Source organism: Chaetodon trifascialis, chromosome 18 (assembly GCF_039877785.1).
Source record: "Chaetodon trifascialis isolate fChaTrf1 chromosome 18, fChaTrf1.hap1, whole genome shotgun sequence".
Taxonomy (NCBI): Eukaryota; Metazoa; Chordata; class Actinopteri; order Chaetodontiformes; family Chaetodontidae; genus Chaetodon; species Chaetodon trifascialis.
The window spans coordinates 19,172,910-19,184,061 of record NC_092073.1 but is presented as its reverse complement, the minus strand read 5'-3'; the positions used below and the strand labels follow the sequence as shown (position 1 = coordinate 19,184,061).

The window sequence follows — 11,152 nt, the reverse complement described above, 5'->3', positions numbered from 1 at the left end:
CTGGATTCACAGTGAGGTCTTTCCAGTCTGATTCCAAGAGTAGAATAAAAGATACTGTTTTGCTGAAGAGAGAGAAAAACTTTTCCCCTTGAAAACTTTTTTTTGCTCACTCATGTTTTTTTCATACATTCACACGCACATCCCCCCCCCCCCCCCCCCCACACACACACAAATACCTTCACACCAGACATCTACCCGTACCTGTACTGAATAAATCATATTCCCTACTTCTTCCTATTAGCATTCAAAAGTGCTGTATATTCTGACAGAACTTTGACTTTGATATGCACTTACAGCTTTATAAACCCAGTTTTTATGGTGTCCATGAGATCAAACGCCATATGAAGACGCAAAAGATTTATGGAAATCGTCTATTTGATGACTCTGTTTCTGACCAGGATAAGTTTACACTGAATTGCACTCGTCTACTCGGTTTCCTCCAAGGAGAAATGACTTCTCTGGGCCTTCTAGCCAATGAGAGCGGCAAGTGGGAGTCCCAGAGGCATTTATTGACCAATGAAAGCGAGAGTAACCTTTTAGTCCCACCCTCCCAAAGCTAGGAATCAACACTTCGGTCAACCTGTTTGGAGGTGGGTTGAATTAGCTTTAGCCCGTTGAAACTCTGAGTGCTATAGTTAATTACAACACAAATGAAGATTAATTAGCTTCCGGAAACAAAATGTAAATTTTATGGGGGTAAATTAGCAGTAGCTGTCATTATGCTCACTGCCGTTTATCCGTGCTTCCTCCGGTCAAAGCTAACTAGCATAGGGAGCTAATTAAGCTAAAGGGGCAACGGTCGCTAACAGAATTACTCGATTTCTAGGTGAACCAACCTTCTTCTCCAGCCAGTAGCTGACTGGCTGTAACGGCAGATGAATTAACTACCAGAAAGTGAGCAGCGGAAAACTTCTGTGAATGTGAGTGAGTCTACTTTCATTTCATGTCATAAGCAGCACTGCACATGCAAAGACATAGAGTGGTTTCCTGCTTACATTCAAGCCGTAGCACAACTCAGAAGTTGTCAGCTCTCACATAATGCCTAAAACAAAAGAATTACGTGAAGCCACAAACGCAGTCTTGGCACTGCTGGAAAATGGCATGAGTGAGAGACAGGTAGCCAAAAAACTGAAGATCTCAAAGACAGCCGTTCATCACACCAAGAAAAAGCAAGCCGAACATGGTACTACCAACCGAATGAACCAGGTCACGTACAGGGCTACTCTTGAAAACAGTCTTCTTCCATCAGCTGATAAACTCTTTCCTGCCTCCAATGACTGGATTTTCCAACAAGACAATGTCTCTTGCCACATGGCAAGTCCAGTTAAAGCCTGGATGGAGAACCAGAACATTCAAACCATGCCTTGGCCTGCACTATTACCAGATCTAAATCCAATTGAAAACCTGCGGGACATCATCAAACTCAAAATGGAGAACCACAAGCCCCAAAACAAAGCAAATTTGTTTGAATTTTTGCAGCAGCAATGGGCTGCTGTGACAGCAGAACAGTGTCAGAAAGCTGGTGGAGAGCACGCCAAGACGCATGGCTGCAGTCACCCAAAACAGTGGTTATGCAATCAAGTACTAACTTCTGTGTGTATCATGTGACTAACAGACAGGAAAGAAAACATGCAATGACTAAAAGCACTGTTTTTGGCAGCACAATGCCATAGCTATCGATGTAAGAGCTTAAGTGATTTTGGTTATTATCAAGAAAACCATGGAAAATGGCTAGATATCAGCTCTCAAATTAAACTCTTATCAGCAATTTTTCTTGTTATCATTATATATGTCCAAACAAATGTACATTTAGTTGTACCAGCAGGCATTAAAATGAACAAGAAATTGAAGAAAACAAGTGTGGTCTAATATTTTTTTCCATGACAGTATTTCCTCCCCATCCCTGCCAGCATGAGTGATCCTTGGCAGGAGTGTATGGATCACTGTGTGGAGGTCACCAAACAGGCGGGCAAGGTGAGTGAAAGCTACTGCAACTGCCCTTTTTAATGCTATGATCATCGAATTACCTTAATTTGAGTTGAAGCACGGTACAACATTAGGTTAATTGGAGCTTTGCGTTCACTTTTGTCAGTGTCACAGCAGTAGTAGTAACTTGCAGGTACATTATACAACCCAGAGAGAGACCCAGCCGAAATGGCACCTTTGCACAAGTCATGCAAAGACTATTTACAATGCTCACAAGGATGCCAAAGGAGCTGAAAGGCATGAAGGGGAGAGTCTGACCTTTAAATCAGCCGCTTTTCTCATGAAACGTGTTTGAATGCCACAGGGCTGAATGTTAGGGATAAAAGAGATGAATGATAGACAGGATCAAGTTACAGTAGCAGTGAGTCAGTGCATGCATGTGCAGGATGTTAAAATAATCCAGAACAGAAAAATGTCGACTGGACAAGACTTTTACCTTCTGCAGAGAAATGAGAATATAACTTGGCTTGACTGTCATCAGTGTGAAAACAGACAGTTAAAATGCCATCAACACATACCTAAAGGTATTTTTGCTGTGGAGCTTCAGCTAATTATCTCTGAGCCATCGTTGCCAGCAGTATGTTACCGTAACACACAACATGTTGGGCTAATTAAAGGAGCAGATGTAGTCAGTCATCCAAAAAATCCCCCCGCTGAGTTTGTCATCGCTGTGTTTCTGCCAGATGATCCGCGAGGCGCTCCAGAAGGACATCGCCGTCATGCAGAAGAGCTCGCCGGTTGACCTGGTGACCGAGACGGACCAGAAAGTGGAGCAGCTCATTATATCCTCCATCAAGGAGAAGTACCCCACTCACAGGTACTTTACCAGCAAATGTGCACAATCAGAGGTGGTAACACTGAAGGATGTAAAGGGAATAATACGTCATTAGTGTATTTTTATTCAGTATCAACGTTTGGTCCTAATTTTCATGCTATTTTCTCATTATTTTAACTGTTTTATGATATTGAAGGCTTCATCTCACTTGCTTATTTCGTTTCAAGCATGCCCACCCATTTTTTCTTCTCACTCATCCTGGCAGAGCTGTTGCCAAGAAATGTTGATGTCATGAGCCACAAAAAAAAAACAAAAAAAACGAGTAGAAACCAAAAATGAATGAGGATTTATTCAGTTAACGGTGAATACAACAATCTTGATAATTTTGCAAAGCCTTCTTTGTATGAACTGAATTACATTCTGGTGGTTGGTTTATTAATTTTTTTGGACTAAAAAACTTCAAACCCATCAAATATCCACCAGATATAACTGCTGGAAGAAAAACCTCCTCCAGGATGCTGACATGCCTGAAATTGAGGAAAAAAACACTGAGCACATGGCCTCAGTGGGAGGAAAGCTTGACATAATATCACATATTACAGTCTCGGATAGAAAGTGAAAGTAAACGCAGCGGGTTTACAGTATTAGGTGCAACACTATCACTCACTTTACAGTTGAAGCAACATAATTATCGCCGTTTCTGATTTTTTTTCTGTCTGATTTTGAAGCTTCATCGGCGAGGAGTCGGTGGCAGCAGGCGCTCCCAGTGTTTTAACAGACAATCCCACTTGGATCATCGACCCTATCGACGGAACCACCAACTTTGTTCACAGGTACTGCCTGAGCTGAAATACTGTTAAAGCCATCGAGAAGCCCGATACGGCTCTGGATTCGTTTTATCTCTGTCGCTCCTTAACTATTTTTATCTTTTAATTAGGTTCTCTCTTGGATTGTCCTCTCTGTCAGGGATAATTAGACAACGTAGATGAAACTGAACTGATAATAGAAATTGATTCCTCTGAGCTTAAACCTAGAGGGAGTTCATTAAATGGATGTTTTATATTGTACATTTCTTTCATGCAGGTTCCCGTTTGTGTCTGTATCAATTGGCTTCGCTGTGAACAAAGAGGTGGGTTTTATTGTTGGAGAGTCGCACATTTTTTTCACACTGCAGCACCTTTAGTGTAAGAAACATCAGCATAGAAATCGTCCCAATAACCCAGTGAATAGTACAGTAGTTTATCCATGGCTGCTGTTCTATTCTTAGCCCTCCACCCACACCACACTGACGCCTGCTGTGCTCTGTGCTGCTTCTTGGCCTCAGGTGGAGTTTGGGATCGTCTACAGCTGCATCGAGGACAAAATGTACACGGCGCGTAAAGGCAAAGGAGCGTTCTGCAACGGGGTCCCTATCAAAGTGTCCGGACAGGAAGGTGAGTATTGATAATCATGTCACGCTTCAGTGTTGCAGTTTTTAACAGATCCACCAGGTGGAGGTAGTGGCACAGCTATCGTCTCTGCTTGTTCCAGCAGCTCTGCTTAGAAAAACCTCAGAGATGGAAGATGTTCATTACTGACTGTGATTCTTTGTTGTGTTTTCTCATCCAAGATATTAGCCAGTCTCTGGTGCTGACAGAAATGGGCTTCAAGAAGGATCCTGAGCATTTCAGAACCATGTTGGCCAACATCAAGACCATCCTCACCATCCCAGTCCATGGGTAAATAAACACTGACGCACAAGTTGTAATCCTTAACATTTCAGTGGTGGTTGATCTGGTGACTCCTCTGGCAGAAACACACCAGAAAAGCAGCCGGCGTGTCTGTTTACAGCGCAGCAAAACAGATCCATGTTGTTTTATTCAAGCAGTGTCCCAAAATAATTGCAGCCACTATCTGATTATATGCATGCAGTGAGTTTTCTAAACAACAGCAGGTGACTGGGGGTGAGGAGTTGGAGGTGTGCGGCCTGTTGAAGCCTCCTTCCTGTTCGTGTACGGCCTTTAAAATGAAACCAATGATCCATGAAAAGTGCTGAAAACGACCGTTGTCATGTTTTGAAGACGCGTTTTTAATGAAGACTGGTCAGCGCTAAACTCGGTGGTGTTTCCTGTTGCTGCTTCACAATAAAAGCCATTTTGTTTTTCGCTAAGTGAAGCTGCGTCAGCGGGACTGTTATACAGCTTTAGGAGCGAACTGTAGAAATGGGTAAGAATAGAAACACTGGATTACATGGGTGCATTGTTTCCTGTGAATCCCTCGTATGCGTGAAGCCGGTTTGAATCCAGAGTGGGAATGACGTACTTCGCCACTAACAATTGAAAGTGCTACATGGAGGGCTGCTCTGATAGCCTAAGACCTCGCTGTTAGGTGTGAAAAATTGTCCAGATATACTATGAGCCGCAGCGGAAGGAGGGGAGGAGCTTTGTGTTGTTGTTTTTTGTTGCTGCCGCTTGTGATTTCTCCCCCTGCAAATGAGTCGGAGAGCAAATGAGTAAATCAGGTGTGCCAAACACCTGATTTAGTGTTTGGGCACACTAAATCAGGTTTGTGTCGCCTCCAGTTAGGAGGCGGTGTAATGATTAAGGCGCCTACTACACGATTCCCAGCCTGTGGGCCTTTGCTGCATGTCATACTCCTCTGTCTCCACCACATTTCCTGTCTGCATCTCCACTGCCACTGTCCGTAAAGGCAAAAATGACCAAAATAATTCATTTCTAAGTTAAAGTAAGAGAGATTATCACAGAACTTCAATGCCATAGATACGCCAGACTTGAATAGTATCACAAACGGGGTCTGATTCCATGAAAATCTTAAGGATCACAACTTAAAACACTGACAAACACACTGAACTTTTACTAAACCATCTGGAGAACCCAATGCAGAGCAAACATCCTATTTCCATCCACAGCGTCCGCTCCCCGGGCAGTGCAGCTGTCAACATGTGTCTGGTTGCGTGCGGGTCGGCTGACGCTTACTACCACATGGGCATCCACTGCTGGGACATGGCTGGAGGGGCAGCGGTCGTCACCGAGGCTGGAGGAGTTATCATGGACATCTCAGGTGAGTCTCTGAGAAAATGTGAGCTGTTCACACACCAGCTCTTCAGAGGCTGCTGAGTCACTGGACGAAATGAGGGAAGTGGGCGACGGGGTTATTGGCTGGTGGAGAAGCTGCAGGATTGCTGAAGGAGATTGTTTTTCAGAGCAAAGCAGCGAGAATGAGTCGCTGTTCTGTCAGCATAAACACACAGATGGTATTTATGTTATTCATTTTCCATTGTTAATAATTCTCATTAGTTTTTACGCCTAATTCTGCTCACAAAGGCGTGTGAATCACAGTCAAAGATGGGGAACAGGGCAGCCAGTGGTTTTGTTCTTGAAACAGGAAGTGGCAAGGTTTGAGTAATGTGATGTCGATTTCGACAAAGCTGCCACTGACGTAACAGCTGACCTGAGATTAAGGATGCTGAGGACGCTGTTGGTCAAGGCAAACCACCACTGCTGACAATGACTGTGCCGTTAAGAGTGAGCACACGCTCTCTGTTCATTTTCTATGTATTTAAAAAGTGCAGAGGAGGAGTGCGAGTGTTTGGAGCAAACTAAAAGCTCGGATGGCAGCGACTTTCAAGGGTCAAGTGACATAAAAGAGATGTGTCCAGCATGAAAAGTGAAGGTTATGACTCGCTGAACAGCTCTCCAGCTTAAATTCTAATGTTGGAAAATTTGTCACCACACCTTCACACGGAGCGTGTGACTTTTCAGCCTTTAGCAACTGCTCTCGTACACACGAGCGTCTCAGAATGTGTGCCCAAACCTTTTCTCTATCTACATTTAAAATGAGCTGAAATCTATATATTTAATGTTTGACCTCATCAGCTTCATGGGTTTTTGTAAATATCTGCTTATTCTGAATCTGATGCAGCAACATGTTTCAAAGACCAGTGGAACGCTCCAAAAACACCTGTTTGGATCATTCCACAGGTAAACAGGTTGATTGGTAACAGGTGATAGCATCATGGTTGGGTAAGAAAGGGGCATCCTGGAGAGGCTCAGCCGTTCACAAGCGAGGTTAATCACTTTGTGAACACATGATAAAGGATGTTACTACATGGACTCAGGGACACTTATTTTACTTGATTTAAAGAATTTCCTCTTGAGTTTATGGTCTCAGTCATTAGTTTCAAGTGCTCTTAAATCCTGCGTGATGTTCATTTTGTAACTTATGGTCCCATTCAGAGGACAATGGATGATAGAGCAGGGTTTGCTTCAGGGCGTCTCTGCCATGTGATTGACAAGTCTCCACCACGGCCTGTCCTCTGGATCTCAGTCAGAGCCAATCAGGATAGAGGCGTAGCAGTGCGTATCCACGGCAGCTCCACCCTCCCATCCAAATATGGTCACTGGTGACTCCAAAAAACCAAGATGGAGATGACCATAAAGTCAAACTCGAGGCTTCAGAACAGTAATCCTCAAACCAATCGGTGGGTTTACACTACCAGTGCTACCACATGCAACGTGGAACAAGTGCAGTTCAACCTTATTCCAGTGATGTTACTGTGTCCTCTTTTCGTCCAGGTGGACCGTTTGATCTGATGTCTCGGAGGCTGATCGTCGCCAGCAGCAGAGCGATAGCAGATCGCATCGCTAAAGAGATCACGCAGTTTCACGTCGGCAGGGACGACACAGGCGGCGAGTAAACGGATATTTAAGCATGTCTTATATTTAACAGGTCTCAATTCCATCTTCGCCTTAAGAACCAAAACAGTAAACTTACCTCTGAAGAACAGCTGAGCGGGCTTGTTAAATATTCAGCGCTTCGACTTTCAGATGTCTTTCCGCTGTTTTTAAGTCATTGTTGTATTTCTGCGCCTAGATAATCACAGATTGAGACTTTTTATTCTGCTGTATCGTACACACACACACACACACACACACACACACACACACACACACACACACACACACACACACACACACACACACACACACACATTATCCCTCTGTCCTTCACCATCTCAACAGCACGACCACGGGTTCACACTTGGTTGTTCTGTTTTCATTAATGGACACACTCACACAAACATTAGCTTCACTTACCATCGTGTGAGGTGTGTTTGCCCGCCGTCTCCCGTCAGTGAATGTGGCTGACAAAACAGCGGCGTGACATCACACTGTTAAATATTACGTTCTCATGCTTTGATGGTCACAGGAACTGCATAACTATGGCGTGCTCGTCGTATACATTTTTGCTGTGTACATAACTTATGTTGAGAAAATACAGATAATCGTTGTTGAGAATATATTTGGCTTTAAGAAGCTGTGCATATACAACCCTGTTTCCAAAAGAGCTGGGACACTGTAAAATGTAAATCGAAACAGAATGTGATCATTTGCAAAGCATTGAAACCCCATATTTAATTAAAAATAGCACAAACACATCAAACGCTGAAGCTGAGAAATGTCATTGTTTTTGAAAATGATATCCTCATTTAGAATCTGATGCCAGCAGCATGTTTTGAAACAGTTCGGACACAAAAGCTTGGCAACAAAAGACTGGAAAAGTTGTGAAATGCTAAAAGAAAACAGCTGGTGGAACAAGTTAATTAGGCTAACTGGCACCATGTTAGTAACACAGTGTCCACACTTTTTTGGAAACGGTTGTCTTCTCTGGAAGGAGAATGTGTTGATCGTATGTTCGCCGCCGGTTTAAAGAGGTAGCTTTGGGCCTGGGTCTGTCGGTCTGGAGTTGGTTAAAGACGAGGTTCAGCTTCCAGATAGCATATTGGATTCTATCTTCTAAGTTACTAGAAATACTCACTGATTGGAAGACGGTGTAATAAAACACCCCATCATAATTTCCTAACATGCACTTGATTTTATGGTATTGTTATGGTCAGCCATTTTTCATTCTTTGTATTTCTTTATGTGGACAAATGCAGTCAAAACAAAATCAAGGAATTTCATTGCTAAAATACCTCCATACAGCACGACAGGACAGTCATTTTAGTGTAAATGTGTTGAGGTTTGGATCAATGAAGTTTCTTTCCCAACTAGGGATTTGGTGTTTGTTATTGTTTTTAGTTTAAGGTTTAATTTATTTATACAGTAAGTGGATAAATTTAAATGCCATCAGTAGGTTGCACTAAAGTTAATGCAGGAGTGTGTGTACTCCAAACACTGTACATATAACTACTGTACTGTAACGGCTTCTTCATGGAGTCCAGACAGAATCAATGTGTGATTTATGTTTTAATATTAAGTGGTTTTTGTAAGGACGTAAAGGAGGCAGCCAATAAAAAGCACTCTGAATATCTCCTGCTCGTGCCCAGCCTCTTTCTGACACACTAGAGATGGATAAATTCATGTCATTAAAGCCCTGCAGAGGCAGGTGTCAGCCTGCATCCACATGTCAGCCATGCTCGTAAACTGACGAGCAAATGCCGACGTAGTAATTTCACTATCTTTGACTAATTACCAGAGTTCAGTGTCATGACTTGTTCTCTCTGAAAGTCATAAATAAACCACCCACGACCCCAAAGACAAAATTAAGAGGACAATATACCATAAAATCCGCAAAAGCCATGTAGTGTCCTGCAAAGTTATCACTCCTTCACTGGGAAAACAAAAGCCGCTCCACCAGCCTGCATGTCCTGAAATATGGTTTTATGTGGAACGCATCGGAGAATGGAAAATCCCTCCGTCTTCAATCTCCAGCAAGGCTCCTAAACACCTTCGTGACATCCCAACAGTGAGCTGAATCACAGCATAAATAAACGTCTGCATTTGCTCTGACCTAGAAAAATGATAAACTGTCTTTTCTCCTTATAAAACCTATAAAGTAAAAATGTGAAGGAAGGAAAGCGTCTCTTGCGGCAAACAGAAAAACAGGCCTCTGAAACTCATGAAAGAGCAGAAAAAAGCCACTGACTGCTACCGTTGTGATTTAGTAGAGAGATAAAAGCTTTCTCAGCCATTACACCATGTAAAATCCTCCGCTGCATTTCCCCTGCCCTTTCATTCGCTGCTGCAGACGCTGCACATGCAGAGCGGCGGACTGCCCCCCGGGCTGATCTGCTCTATGAAATAGCCTCGAGTTTTGCTCTCCACGGGCTGTTGTCTCTGTTTTCTCCGCTTGTGTTTGCTGATGACTAACAAATGGTTTTAAAACACTTTACTTGAGCAAACCCCAGTCTTAAAGTGCCTCAGTCCCCTCTACAGAAATCAATGGTCCATGTTAGTCTGCAGCAGGGGGTTCAGACGTAATCTCCAGTGTCGGGAATGATTTCCAGAGTCAGACAGCTGAAGTCCGTCCTCTGTCAACTCCACCTTTACGCCAACAGCTGCTCAACAAGTCTTAGTGGATCCCTGTCTTTTGAATTTTAATGCATTTTTACTTGTTTACAGGGTTATTAGTGGCACAGCCATCCAAGTCTGCTTTACTGTGTGTCCTGGATGCTGTTAAAGGAAGTACCAACCATTGTTCTTTGAGCACACTGGCAGGGCTGTGCTTTCCTGCTGCATCCCTGGAGACCAGAGAGTCTGGCTCCGCCGTCGTCTCTTCGCTTTTTCTTTGTTGCAATTACTTGTTACTTCAGTTTCCATACCCTGATATGTACATTTTGTGCTCTGCCTGTGGCTTGATCTGCCATCATGTGTTGTCTTGCATTTCCAGAGTAAAATGCAAATAGGAGCAGAACGCAGTCATTTGCAAACAGTGTTTGCAGACGATGGCGCTCCTGAGCCCATGTAGCAATATCCTTTATCTAATCATGTGTTCACAAAGTGGCAAACCTCGCTCCGTCCTTGCTTGTGAACGACTGAACCTTTCGAGGATGCCCCCTTTCATACCCAATCATGATACACTTCCACAATTTCAGAGTGTGATGTTATAGAATTTGACACATATATATTATATTCATGGTACCCAGAGGATGAACCCTACGGACTTTGGTGACCCCCTGACTTGTCGTCTAGCGCAGTGTTTCCCAACGTTTTTGAGCCACGGCACATATTTTAGATTAGAAAAATCACAAGGTACACCACCAAACAAAAATGTCACAAAAAGTATATTTATTGAATGAAAATCTAGCCTCATTTTACTCAATTTACTTACTCAGTTGGAACCTGGACCTGTTTAGTTAAAAACAAAGCTGATATTCTTGCAGGAATTGGAGATTTCACCTGATTGGTGCTCTGAGCCTTAGAGCGAAATTGGATAATCTTGATTGGTTAATCCTGATGATTTCTCATGGCACACTTATGTGCGCCACCAGCAGGTCATTCATGTTCCACTCAGGATGAATTTCAATACCGTTGGTCACACGTCAACTTCACATAGCACCTGCATGCATAAGGTCCATTCATTTATGGCCAATGCCTGAAAACTAATTGC

General features: G+C 43.2%; 1 protein-coding gene across 2 annotated transcripts; it reads left to right on the top strand.

The window, feature by feature from the left end:
* Window positions 1–537: 537 nt before the first annotated feature.
* On the top strand, window positions 538–9,074 carry LOC139346670 (inositol monophosphatase 1-like). 2 transcript variants are annotated; one of them, XM_070985873.1, is made up of 10 exons: window positions 538–590; window positions 827–920; window positions 1,888–1,974; window positions 2,670–2,803; window positions 3,490–3,594; window positions 3,845–3,890; window positions 4,086–4,194; window positions 4,371–4,479; window positions 5,670–5,821; window positions 7,336–9,074. In XM_070985873.1, exons 3-10 carry the CDS (start codon window positions 1,912–1,914, stop codon window positions 7,455–7,457), a joined length of 840 nt encoding a protein of 279 aa, XP_070841974.1. In that variant the 5' UTR covers window positions 538–590; window positions 827–920; window positions 1,888–1,911; the 3' UTR covers window positions 7,458–9,074. The 2 variants fall into 2 exon arrangements, with proteins under 2 accessions (XP_070841974.1, XP_070841975.1); XM_070985874.1 differs by having other exon boundaries at window positions 553–920.
* Window positions 9,075–11,152: the final 2,078 nt, after the last annotated feature.

Coding starts and splice junctions, on each gene's coding strand:
- LOC139346670 (XM_070985873.1), top strand. CDS start 1,912: ATGAGTGATCCTTGGCAGGAGTGTATGGATCACTGTGTGGAGGTCACC. Junction 1,975..2,669: donor TCACCAAACAGGCGGGCAAG/GTGAGTGAAAGC, acceptor TGTTTCTGCCAG/ATGATCCGCGAGGCGCTCCA. Junction 3,595..3,844: donor ACCACCAACTTTGTTCACAG/GTACTGCCTGAG, acceptor TCTTTCATGCAG/GTTCCCGTTTGTGTCTGTAT.